This window comes from Bipolaris sorokiniana (assembly GCF_000338995.1).
Source record: "Bipolaris sorokiniana ND90Pr unplaced genomic scaffold COCSAscaffold_9, whole genome shotgun sequence".
NCBI lineage: Eukaryota > Fungi > Ascomycota > Dothideomycetes > Pleosporales > Pleosporaceae > Bipolaris > Bipolaris sorokiniana.
The window spans coordinates 1377560-1390466 of NW_006911903.1; the positions used below are offsets into that span (position 1 = coordinate 1377560).

General features: G+C 48.4%; 5 protein-coding genes across 5 annotated transcripts; 3 read left to right on the plus strand and 2 right to left on the minus strand.

The window, feature by feature from the left end:
- Positions 1 to 376: 376 nt before the first annotated feature.
- COCSADRAFT_359458 (uncharacterized protein) lies at positions 377 to 2372 on the minus strand (the record flags this gene model as incomplete). The annotated part of the gene is made up of 3 exons (XM_007703244.1): positions 377 to 1821; positions 1929 to 2140; positions 2199 to 2372. 3 exons carry the CDS (start codon positions 2370 to 2372, stop codon positions 582 to 584), a joined length of 1626 nt encoding a protein of 541 aa, XP_007701434.1. The 3' UTR covers positions 377 to 581.
- Positions 2373 to 4121: 1749 nt separating this feature from the next.
- Positions 4122 to 6918, minus strand: COCSADRAFT_339106 (uncharacterized protein). The gene is made up of 2 exons (XM_007703245.1): positions 6631 to 6918; positions 4122 to 6468 (listed from the first exon to the last, which is right to left on the minus strand). Exons 1-2 carry the CDS (start codon positions 6741 to 6743, stop codon positions 4476 to 4478), a joined length of 2106 nt encoding a protein of 701 aa, XP_007701435.1. The 5' UTR covers positions 6744 to 6918; the 3' UTR covers positions 4122 to 4475.
- A 305-nt stretch (positions 6919 to 7223) lies between these two features.
- COCSADRAFT_182478 (uncharacterized protein) lies at positions 7224 to 8577 on the plus strand (the record flags this gene model as incomplete). The annotated part of the gene is made up of 4 exons (XM_007703246.1): positions 7224 to 7349; positions 7419 to 7557; positions 7610 to 8008; positions 8058 to 8577. 4 exons carry the CDS (start codon positions 7224 to 7226, stop codon positions 8375 to 8377), a joined length of 984 nt encoding a protein of 327 aa, XP_007701436.1. The 3' UTR covers positions 8378 to 8577.
- Positions 8578 to 9165: 588 nt separating this feature from the next.
- Positions 9166 to 10348, plus strand: COCSADRAFT_359487 (uncharacterized protein; the record flags this gene model as incomplete). Its single annotated transcript, XM_007703247.1, has 3 exons — positions 9166 to 9489; positions 9528 to 9839; positions 9893 to 10348. The coding sequence occupies 3 exons, from the start codon at positions 9166 to 9168 to the stop codon at positions 10160 to 10162; spliced, it is 906 nt and encodes a 301-aa protein (XP_007701437.1). The 3' UTR covers positions 10163 to 10348.
- A 1123-nt stretch (positions 10349 to 11471) lies between these two features.
- COCSADRAFT_200826 (uncharacterized protein) lies at positions 11472 to 12399 on the plus strand (the record flags this gene model as incomplete). The annotated part of the gene is made up of 3 exons (XM_007703248.1): positions 11472 to 11676; positions 11752 to 12050; positions 12088 to 12399. The coding sequence occupies 3 exons, from the start codon at positions 11472 to 11474 to the stop codon at positions 12190 to 12192; spliced, it is 609 nt and encodes a 202-aa protein (XP_007701438.1). The 3' UTR covers positions 12193 to 12399.
- Positions 12400 to 12907: the final 508 nt, after the last annotated feature.

Below are 12907 nucleotides of genomic sequence, written 5' to 3' on the forward strand. Positions count from 1 at the left end.
GTACCCACTCATTATTCGTGTAGATAAAAAAGAACCTCATGGACCCGAAGACATCCGCTCGAGCGGGGGAACAAGATAAGGTTAGAAGATTGTCGTTGGAACATAGGGGATGGGAATCGTGGGGCACACAGACGAAAGATGTCGAGTGCCGGTAGTATAGTACTTCGTACATAATGTACGAGAGTGTTACATTGCGTTTATGCACACGTTTCCTGCACGAGGCATGATGTGCGGTTTTTGCTTGCTTTACGACGGGGCTGCACCTAGTACTTTTGGAGTCGAAGATGCATGTGCCCCCAAAGTCCTTGCTGTACGTAAGGGAGTACGTAGTATTCAAATGTCTCGGGATTTGAAAGTCTTGGCAACCTCGGAACTTGGTGGGCCTAAGTAGTAGAGCGAAATTGATCTATCCGTTGATTGAACGACATGGCATTTTTGGCAGGGACAAGGCTGCTTTTCTGGCTCGTACAACGAGATTCGGGCCTGACATTCCGTAGTGCAAACGTGTAAATTGTAAATGACGATATCGGAAGCTTGTCAGAATCGACTAATCTTCACGCATGGCAGCCCCAAGATGCCCTTCATTCGTTGCCATATGCCAGGATCGGTACAGGACTTTGATCTTTCAGAAGTATTGTGTTTAGGATTACGCCTACAATGGCAGCAATGACAAATGGCGTTTCAACCGCGAGATTGATTCCCTGCTCAAATCCGATCAATTTCTCATTTGGTCCGTTGTACGCCAGAACCTGGGCAAACCAGTCAGGTTGACAGATATCCATGAATCCGATACCAAGTGCGACGGCAAGAATGAAGCGATCGCGACGTGTCCACGAGATCAGTGCGAGGACGCGAATGCCCGCTACGGCAATGGTACTGTAGAGGAAGACTTGCATACCACCGAGCACCGAAGGGGGCATAGAAGCAAAGACAGCCCCAAATTTGGCAACGACTCCCATGAGAACCAGAAACCCACTTGCTGCCCAACCCGCTCGACGAGACGCACAGCCCGTAAGCACTATGACACCATTGTTGCCGGCTTGGCTGACCATCGGTGGACCGGTCGCAAGTGCACTCAGGAAACTGCCAATGCCATCGCACAAGATACCGCCCTGGACTCTGCTGTTGAACACTGTACCCTCGATATCCACATCCGACAGCTCGGCCGTAGCCAGGATATCCGGGATGCAAGACACCGCTTGACACGCAAACATGATGATCATGGGTAACACTAGCGCTCCATCGACAGACAGCTTGAACGTATGCACCCAGAGAAATGTGCCGCCAGGCGCTCGATCCAACTGCTCAGTAGACCAGTACCCCGTTGCGCCCGACACGGCGCAGCCAACTGCCAAACCGATGACTACGGAAGCCGAGCGCATGAGCGGCGCACCCACAGCTTCTACAAGTACGATAGTAGCAAACACGCTAAACCCCAACCCTATCAACTTCGGGTGCCCCCAAACCAACGGTTTCGGCGCAGAAACATCAGGACAAAGCGCGTAGAACCCCTCACCATCGTGGCAATTCGAGGACCCGCCCCAATTCTGCAGCCCGTTTCCGACGAGATACACGCCGATCAAGGTAAGTAGGGACCCAGTGACGAGTTTCGGAAAGACTTTGTTGAGGAGCTTGGGGGGTACGAATGCCATGCCTATTTGGATCCACACGCAGCAGAGCATAGTTCCTAAACATGCGCCCCAGGCGTCTGGGCACGGTGCTTGTGTTCCGTCGGCGAGGACGGGACAAGAGCCGGATTTGTAGCGTAGGGCGGCGTAGTTGAAGACGATGGGGAGGATGTCGAAGGTGGGTCCTACGACGCTGAGCAGGCCGGTGCCGATGAAGAAGGGCGTTTTCGTAATGTGGAGGCGTGTGACTTGGAGGGCTGTTGCTAGGCGGTGGTGATGAAGGCGGTGGAGACGAGGTACGTGGTCATTTCCGGTTCGAAATTGAAGGCGCCCGAGGCGATGGCGAGGGGTGGGGAGACGATGGAGCCGATCATGGTGAGGGCGTGTTGGAGGCCGAGGAGGAGTGTCAAGAGGATAGGGACGCGGTCATTTAGGCCGTAGAAGGGGGCCTTATAGTTTTTGTATTTTTTGTTCAAGGGCCAGATGTTTGGGGTGATTAGGTAGATGTAGTCCTTTGTGTTGTTGTTAGTATGTGATATTCTGAGTAGCATTTCTAAAAGATAAACTCACGTAGTTACCGATCCAGCCATCTTTCGTCGTAAACGAGTATTTGAGCTCTGCAAGCATGTCTTGCCATTTTGTCGTTACAGTGCTTGCTTCGTGACTGGTTACGGGCGAATATGGTCCTGTTTCTTCTGCGTACTTTGACTTTTGCTCCACCTCACTTGGAGGTTCCACGGCCATGGCTGCTATTAGTTCAGGTTGAAGCGTCAGCTATGATTTCAAGTAGCTCTACGTAGCTCTGGTTGACGCGATCGCGCTGTATGTATATACAACATGGTCCCTGCCATTGCTATTTCGCGGTGCTAAGCTGGCGTCGCGCCTTTCCTACGATAGGCGTTCGTGAGTTTGCAGAATCCCGCGACAGCCAATCCACTGGAGACCCGCTATCAGAGGCAGCATAATAATCAATGAGCGCAAGAACTTTGTCGGCATGTCCTGTGAAGTAAGGTAGACAGTATGACGATAAGGGGATGCTATCATGCTAGCGTCGGCCGCCCCTTGTCACTTTTAGGCGAGCTGGTGGGAGTGGTAATATACGCAACACTGCACGTATGGTTAGAGGACAGCAGATGTCCATGTGTACAGGAGTCGATAAATTGAAGTAAAAGATTATTTGGTTTCTGCAGCCACTTTTACTTGATGGCTCTGTTCACGTTCGAATTCACATACATCAACATCTTAAGGAAGAAGGCTGGCTACGTTTAGCACATACCCTGCTGCAGACATCTCAATTCTCCAAACAGACCTCAACTCTGGCTAAGGGAACGATGGGTTCGGCAAGCGTAGCTCTGAGAGGGCTTTTGGTCCACGCGACTATCATCACTGTCAACAAGAACCGGGAAATCATCCTGGACGGCGCACTACTCATTGAAAACGGCCGCATCACATTGCTTGGAAAGACCGCAGACCTCCTGAAGCAAGTACAATTGGAAAGCAATCAAGATATTGAAATCATAGATTGCACGAACAAAATCGTTATGCCTGGCCTGATCAACACACACGCACATCTGGCACAGTCACTACTACGGGGGCTCGCCGAGGATCTCCCACTTCACAACTGGCTGTGCGACGCGATTTGGCCGTTGGAAGCAAACTACGCCGAAGATGATGGCTATATTGCGTCCATGTTTACGATAGCCGAGATGCTCAAGACAGGAACAACGTGTTTCCTCGAAGCCATGCTCACGCACAGAAGCGGGCTTGAAAACGTGGTTCGAGCTGTACAAGAGACCGGCATAAGAGCTTGCCTAGTGAGTTTAGGGGAAGTTGACCAAAGTCACTGAACAATTACTGACAAACTGCCAAGGGAAAACTGATCAAGGTCGCTGAAACAAACGCAAATCTCAACATGAAGGACGCACGAGATCGCGACGTCGACTCCATGTCTGTAGCTGCTGCACTTTCAGCCCACAAGAAACACCACAGCACCTGCAACGACCGTTTACACGTGTGGTTTGCCGCCGGAACACCTCGAGGCTCTCCAATGGCCGCACACGCCTCGATAGGCGAGACAGCGCGAGCGCAGGATATCGGTGTTACAATGCACTGCGCAGAAGCCCCAAAAGACCTTCCCATCTACCGAGAATACTACCAATGTAGTCCCATGGAGTTCTGTCGCAATGCCTCGCTGATAGGTTCTAAAAGCGTGTTTGCACATTGCGTACACTTAGATCCAGCAGCTGGAGATTACGACATGTTACTCGAGAGCAACAGCACTGTTTCGCACAATCCAACGAGTAATCTCAAGCTTGGCTCTGGAGTCGCGAGCATACCGGATATGGTCGCTAGCGGTGTTAATGTGGCTCTGGGAACAGATGGTGCGCCTTGTAACAACACATACGACATGTTCCGGGAGATGCATCTAGCGGTGATACTTCATGGCGGGGTGAGGCAACAGGCTGGTGTGCTGAGTGCGTATGATGTCTTGGAATTTGCTACGATAAATGGCGCTAAAGCGTTGGGATTGGATAGCGAGATTGGCAGTTTAGAAGTGGGAAAGAAGGCGGATGTTGTCGTTGTTGAACCGAGAGGTGTATCAAACGCCCCATGGATTGCATCTGAGCAGAGCACTGGTGGAATAGATCCAGTCACGGTGCTTGTCCACTCTTCAGGAGCAGATGTCGATACTGTGATAGTGGACGGCCAGATTCTTGTCGACAAGGGGAAGTTGTTGCACATCGATGAAGATATGGTTATGGGTAGAGCAAGGGATTCGATAGCAAGCATACGGCAAAGAAGCGGCGTGGGTGCGAGAAACCACATGTCGTTGAAGTATATATAGACTCAGAACCGAAATAAGAGCAGATCATCAAAAAGACTGTGTCCTCTACAAACCGTCTGCGACGGCAACATATTCACAAAAGAGTCCCATGAAGCATCCCCCACATACTCGGGAACCTGCACTGTTGTTGCAGAGGTAGGTATAGTCACTTGAAGGTTTTGCGACATGCTGCTGATAAAACTTTCCACATCCAACATGCGGGCCCGCTTCCTCGATGAACAAGCCGTATCACTTGACTCTGCTGTTCGTGGGCGCTTTCTACTCCCAATCGTTCCACCTTCTCGGATCTCCCTTTGCAACGCGGAAAGTAACTGGATACCACGCGAAGCGATCTTGCTCTCATCGAAGCCTTTCAAGTAGTCGATTGTGTCCGCGACAAGCTTCATGTGTTCCTCGACTTCCTTTTCTTCTGCGCTCCGATGCAACGCATCGAGGCTGAGAATTATGCCTGCGGCAATCGAGAACGCCTGCTCAATCCACAATATCGGGGCCCGCTCATCATTTTGTGATAATGCCTCTTTCAGGATAGTCTTGGACGCTGCAATACATGTGCGGCGAGTAAATGAGAAGGCTGAATTAGTAAATGAAAGTCCTAGGAATTTTCGGTGTATCATGATGATCTTGTGCGAAGCGCAGATGGCTAATGATCGCCTTGCCCACCCTACATGGATCGGCCAGTCGTTGGATACGGGCGCGTTGGTTGATAAGAAAGTCGGCATACAGGCCGTGGCAAGCTTCCGCATCTTCTCGTCATACTGCAGTACCTTTTCGTACTTCGTAAACAGTGTATTGCACTCGGCCATAGCGTCTAGCAATTGTGGCATGAGTTTAGCAATATCATAACGGTAACTACAGTAGCTTGCTTGGGTTGGTACACACAAAGGCTGAAGTATCATATCGTCGCCGTTACAATTCAAGAGTTTTGCGTTCTGACAGAAGCGGGGGTTGAGTGAATAGGATTCCGAGAATGGAATTTGAAACCAGTCTTGCGTACAGAGCTGGTTGAAAACTCTTCGTCCCATTTCGCGGTGGCGAAGTTGCTGTTGGGAAACAGCAGCAGTTGTGCCCTCAGGGCCAAGGCGGTGCAGACCCAAGCTTTGCGCAACACGTCCGGCTGAGGCAAGCAAGACTGACTGGCTATTTGATTTACCCAAAACGTGAGCCGCGATTGTCAGAGTAGCGATTGTTTGTACAGAGTAGATGGTATGATTCTCGATGTAACATGCAATGTTGAGACATGTCACACTTGCTTCGTACCATCTTTTTGACAAGGCTGTCTTTTCAGCTGATGAGAATCCCCATGATCGGTATACAGATGGTGGCGCACATGTGATGCTTCCAGTAATGATGGCAAACAAAAGTCCCAGCCACTGTAGATTGAGGCTCTCACTGTGTACATTGCTTTCGTACTCTGTGAAAAATAGATCCAAATCTTGATTGAATATCATTGACGAGTAGGAGCAATGGTACCAGAGGATAGAGCTGTTGTGGTATTCAACAAGCCGTAAAAGATGTTCCTTGCTAGAAAGAAGAGCTTCCACAATATCGAGCTGTGCGTTTCTACTAGCCTCGGTCATGGCGTTGGATGCGATCGCTGGGTCATCTTGCCCTACGCTGAACCGTCTCGGCCCACTGTTGTGCTCTGCTGATGACCCGTATTGGGCATCTTTCTTGCGACCCCATGCTAGAAACTCCAGGACAGTAGCCGTATCAGCAGGCTCAGAAGGTGCATCGGCCGTGTTTTCTTGTAGAGGAGAATTCGGTACATGACTATGCGCCAGACTCGATGAAGCATCTTCGGGATGTGGAAAGGGCGCTTCGCTCAAACGTGCATCATACCGTCCCCCCAGCTTGGATTCAAGTTCATCTACACGTTCTATAATTGTGCGCATGAAACCGTCGGATGCTGTTGGAACCCTTTGGGCTTGGTAAGCAGGAGGGGGCACCGATGGTATAGTAGAAGCATCCTCTCTTGTACAAAAGCTTGCGTAACCCCTAGTTGTGACTTAGCACCATACGTTGCAGCAAGAAGTTCGGTCAATTCAGTTATTTTGTACAGCAACACCCAGGCATAATTATCATCGTGAATGGTCTCAGCCTACTGGCTCAACCGCAAGCCCAAATGTCTCAGTCTACAATGTGAAGAGAAGTGCTAACCTTTTAATGCAGGTATTGCAAGTTACATTCTTATCGCACTTGATCTTCCTCCTATAGCATTCTGTGCATGTCAATCGGGCCCTTTGCCCTTTGAGAGCGTTACTGTCGTCCATGGATACTGAGAACAGTCGATATCAAGTCGGTAATTAAGTTCGAGCGTGTTCCAAAACCTCAGAGACCTGATTGTTAGCATCACGTGGCAATAGTATGCACATGCAGGACGTAGCAGCAGCAGGTGGACCAATGGGTCGATATGTTGAGATGGTAAGGACGAGGAGCAGGGGGCGGCCGAGATGGCGGACGGCACTGAGGGTGGCCTTATCTATAAGTACCCAATCTAGTCTCCCATGCCCCACCCGCCTCAAATGTGCACATTGAATGCTTATCGTTACACTGCCATCACTTGCCACTAACGGCGGCCGGGCCCAACGGCCGCATCGACCACGGCGATTTTGGGCTTGATGATCTTTGCCCGAGAAGCGCGCATTTTGACGGATGTGAGAGAACATAAGAGCAAGTATGGTATGTGGTTGAAGGGGGGCTAAAATCACAGCTCATCAGCATTGAATAATTGGCATCATCAGTATTTCCTTATGGCGCCCACAAAATACATCGATCGTCCCGTGCCCACCATTTCGCTTCGTGATTTTGACTCACGGGTGGATGAGATCACCAAGGAGCTCGTTGATGCCGCTGAAAATCACGGCTTCTTTTGCATTGTGGATCATGGAATCAGCCGTGGCTCTATCGATCGCATCTTTGACCAGTCATCACGCTTCTTCAATTAGTCGAACGGCGTAAAGTCAAGGGTACCCTTCTCTCCTCAGCACAACGCTGGATGGGAAAAGAATGCGCAGATAAGACCCTCGACAGGGGCCGTTGATCGCAAAGAGTCGTACCAGATGCAATTTGGGGAGGCCATGAATGGTAAGTTATGATTGCAAAGTTTATATTTTATTGCAAAACTAATGGACGAAAGGGCGCTGGCTGGATGAGGAGACATTACCAGGCTTTCAGAAGCAAGCTTTGGACTTCATGCATCAAGCACAAGCGGTCAGCGAAAAGCTCATGAAGTGTTTTGCTAGAGGTCTGAAGTTCGAAGATGACTACTTTGTCAAAGCCCACGATGTCAGCCGACCAGAGTGTCAGACTGTTTGTCGGCTCCTACACTATTTCGAAACACCCAAAGAGCAAGATTCAACTGGGCAGGTGTACCACAGGGCCGGTGCGCATGCTGACTGGGACTTTTTGACTTTGTTGTTTCAAAAAGCTGGTCAATCGGGTCTTGAGATATGTCCAGGAAGGGAAGTTTCGACTTCGTTTGGGTATGGCGACGCATGGACAAAGGTGGAGCCTGATGTTGAGAAGAATGCAATTGGTACGTTGGTTTTTGGCCTGAGCATTAACACGGCGCTGAACTTCTATAGTATGCAATGTCGGCGACTTGCTCATGTCATGGTCCGATGACCGCTTCAAATCGACCTTTCATCGCGTCAAGGCGCCATGCGAGCCAGACGACTACTATGGCGAGCGATACAGCATTGCTTTCTTCAACCAGCCATGCAAAGACGCCAAGATTCAAGGTCCATTGAAGAGGTATCCAATGGTGACGGGTGAAGAGTTTACCAGGAATGCCATGAGTAGGAACTATCAAGCCATACAAGAGAAGCTGAAGAAGGAGAGAGAGTCGATACCCAAAGTTACAGAAGTAAAGGCAGCAACAACACGGGTAGGCACTACGGCATGAGGTGCCGTAGTGCAGAATGCAGCATTGACAGATGTCATGCAGTCATCTTGCGGAGTTACTTCCGGTTGCACTAGTCGCCTTCACCCTTGCTTCGCGTGCACTATCTCCTTACACAATCTCGCTTTGCTGTATTCAAAGTATCTGCATCACCTGAATGGTAAACTCTCTGAAAATTACTACGGTTATTGATTCTTTCGCACTATCATATCGTCTTGTGTATTGTTCAAAAGTACAGCGACGAATTAAGTTCGATGCACCATGTGATTAGTATGCCAGGTCAATGCTGAGCAGATTACGCCGATGGACGAAAAGCCCTATGGAAATAGCGCCTTTAATCTGAGTCACCGCATGATTCTATCCCTATCATATGTTATTAAAGACGGTATACGACTGTTAACAAGGAAAACACATGAAGAGTAGCCCCGCGCAACTTGCCCGACCTTTTGTGGCTTCACTAACGCGGACTGTTAAATCCGGCCAAAAGTTTACCAAATTCCTCCAAGATGTTCATAAAGAGAGTGAGGATAAAGAAGAGACGTGCTGTGTAGAGTTAGAATTCAGCATTTGATAAATCTCTCAAGACCTCACGCCGTAAACCTTATACAAAGACTCCAACCCACGAACAAATTCGGTCTGATTACCTGAGCAATTCGTACATCATTCGTTTCTATATTTTTGGTTTCAGTTAAGCAGTTCTCAGCAAGACCCAGGCATATCGAGCAATTGTTCCGGTACTCTCCAAAGACTATTGGCTCATTACTAGAGCATCTTAAGACCTCAATATTAAGATGGCCAGCCAACTCTCCAAAGCCTTTCTTCCAGCTCCAAAATTCACAGAAGAAAACGTTCCCGACCTCACATCAAAAGTTTACATTGTCACCGGTGCCTCAGCAGGCTTAGGCAAAGAGCTTGCTAGTCTCTTATATAGCCGTAACTGCACAGTTTACGTTGTGGCACGTTCAGCAGAGAAAGCAAACACTGCGATATCTTGGATCAAGGAGCGCCACCCAAATGCAACTGGTCAGCTGCACTTCCTCAAGCTAGACTTCAATGATCTACGAGGGATCAAGTCTTCCACCGAAGAGTTTCTGAATAGGGAAAGGAGACTGGATGTGCTTTTCAACATGCGGGCGTCATGATGCCACCTCAGGGCAGCAAGACAGAGCAAGGATATGAACTACAAATCGGCACGAATTGTCTAGCGCCTTTCTTGTTCACAAAATTGATTACGCCGATACTCGTGCAAACTGCCAAATCAAGTCCACCTGGTAGTGTCAGAGTGATTTGGGTGTCCTCGAGCGCAGCAGAGGTCGTTGCACCGTGGGGTGGAGTTGACATGGACAACCTCGATTTCAAGAAGGACCAATCAGCAACAACAAAATACGCCACTAGTAAAGCGGGCAACGTTTTACATGCGATTGAACATCAGAGAAGATACAGGAATGAGGGAGTGGTTAGCACTGTAAGTCTTTACTCCATGTAGTCTAATTTTTGTTTTGAGTTAATAGGATACAGGCACTTCATCCAGGCCTCCTCAAATCTGATTTGACGCGACATTCAGGGGCCTTATTGAGTTTGCTTTCCAGGCCCTTTCAGCATGCACCAGTATATGGTGCCTATACGGAGCTTTTTGTAGGACTGGCACCTGAAGCAGCGAATCTCAAGGAAGAGGATTGGGTCATCCCCTGGGGGAGAATCGTAGAGGTCCGGAAGGACCTTGTGACCGATGGTAAAGCAGGACCTTTTTGGGAGTGGAGCGAGAAGCAGGTAGAGCCATATACATAGGGATTGAAAGTAAACTACCACGGCTGGGTATACATGGCAACGGGTTCTTTTTGTTTTTCAGATCGAGTACTTTTAGATTTTCACCCTTTTTCACCATATTTTTGTTTGCAAAGTCTATGTCTAAAGCCAAAGCGATGCAGCGTTACCTAGTTTATGCACGCATTGCCTAGTCGAGCTATCCAGCACCTGCGTACAGTCGGTGATTCCACTGTGCAGCGCAGTGCAAGCATCTAATGTTATTAGTGTCTTGACGTTCTTATCATCGGAACACAGACCTTCAGTGCACGTAGCGTCTTACAAGGCGCAGTTCTGCCAGTAACTTCTGCATCTATTTGAGTAGCTAACAAGAATGATTCTTTCCCTGAAGAAGTACGGACGGTTGAAAACCCGCCGACGTCCACTCTAGGACGTAATGATCAACATGGGACGCATGGGTCACGTGACGTGCCATCAGTGCTGGCAGGACGAAAGACTCATGGCAAAATTGGAAGTCTTAAATCCCTGAGTATGATAAGGAAAAATAAGCTAATCACTACATTTTTGAAGATTGCCACCTAGATTGTAGACCTAAAAAAAATGACTTTACTAACGCTAGGAATGCGTTCTGGTAGACGTAGAGCTCTTTCGCCGCTTTGTTATCATTAGTAGGGCATAGTACGTGTGCAGGCATGGTGTAGAGAGGAGGCTCTCACGACACCGGAACGGCACCGTAAGGGCGACCCGCATTTCGTCTCGCATTAGTCTCGGCTGGATTGCCGTATACCGTATACCGTATACTACGTATCACAGAGGTCCTTATCCTTCCGCCTCCATACGCGGATACGATTCGTAACGAATAGCGTTTAAATTTTGGCGTAGTAGTTACCCAGGTACAGTAATTCGTTGACGCACTAAGAACATACTAGTTAACTTGATCTTAGAATGGAAGGAAGTTACTGTTGCAGACGGTATGCTATCGTTAATCTCTCGCTTATCAAGCAAAGTTTTCCTCAAGGACAAGCTATGTCACAATGAAGACTAGCTGCGAGTCTCCAAGGAATATTTAATCGAAGCTATAGGAGTGGGAATTCTAGTTAGCACCTTTCCCTCACTGATACAGCTCCTAGTTCTTTTCTTCTCCAAGAAGCCTAAGGCTGTTAAAGACAAGCTGAACGAAGTGCTCGGTTTCCTCAACCGAATTCTTGCAGAATGGCAGCGACGAAAGGCTAAAGTGAAGAAGAGCGGTGAGCCAGCCCCAAGATACGAAGATACACTCGAATGGCTTCATCGAGAGAGTAGCGGGGCGCCAGCAGATGCTGCTCTATACCAGATGGCTCTTTCACTAGCGACCATTCACACTACCTCAGACTTGTTAAACCAGACACTAAAACGCTTGGCTAACGACTCTGATCTGGTTAGCGAGTTACGAAAAGAGGTTGTGCAAGTCCTTAGCACCGACGACCTAAAAAAGATAGCGCTCGCGAACCTAAAGCTTATGGACAGTACGATAAAGCAGACACAAATGATGAATCCGAGTACATCTTATGGGTATTGCCCTTCACTTTAAGCAGTAAATCATGATTACAAATACTAACACCTACATACAATAGTAGCCATGAGAAGAATAACAAAGGAGAAGGTTGTTCTACCAACTAGACTTATCTTCCCAAATGGTCAATATATCTCCATAGATGGTAACAACATGTTTGACGCTGACATTTATCTAGACCCATACAAATTTGACGTGTATCAATACTACCACGTGCAAGAAGATTCTAAAACAGCTATAAAGGCTCATCTAATTTCTACTTGCTCCGAAAATCTGTCCCTTGGCCATGGTATCCACTCATGCCCGGGTTGTTTCTTTGTTGCCAATAAGATGAAGATTGCTCTGTCATCTCTTGCTCAAGTACGACTGGCAACTGGCATCTGGAGCTTCCCTAGAGCCATACAATATGTTTGGGGATACTGTGATCTTTGACCCTTCAAACAAGCTTCGCTACAGGCGCCGTCAGGAAGAGCTGGACCTAGACTCTCTGCACTTTGATTAGGAGGTACGCACTCTGGATTGGCTGTAGGGATGGAATCTTCTAGATTTGGCGTTTGTTTCATTTGTCAGTATGTTCACATTGCGGTATGATCCTGTTTCAAATTGTAAGGTTTTAGAGCAGTCGTTTCAATAGCGGCAAGGCATAACAGTGTAATCATCTTCGGGTTTAAATTGAGTAACCAGGAAACTGGGACGCCATGAGCTGATGGTCAAGATGGTGCTCGCCAAGATATCGATTACCGGAATAATTCTAAGGCAGACGGTGTATGGGCCGTTCCGCTCTTAGCTTCAACCACAGACTTCTCTACTATTCTTGATTTCCTGATGAGATGGGATCTATAACAGCCACGATCAACATCGTAAGGCAGATGAGCCATCTAATCCATCCCCCGTTACAAATCATGTGAATATTCAATGTGTAAACAAGGGCCTAGAACCAGTCTTCGTCGCTCGATGGCCCCATACTCACGTCTTCAGCCTCATGCTACAGTACAGCCCAGCGCCACCAAAAAGTCCAGACCAGTAGGTATGCCCCACCAACCTCAGCTCACGCACGTTGCTATCTATTGCCTCCACCAGCTTATCTAACGCAAAATAACTACGTAGCCAATTCAAGCTGTAGTAGCCGATAATGGGGGCTGAAAGTGCGGGGCTGAATAATTCCCTCTGTCCAAATGTATTGAATATCTTCTGCTAACATTGTGGCGCCCAGTAGC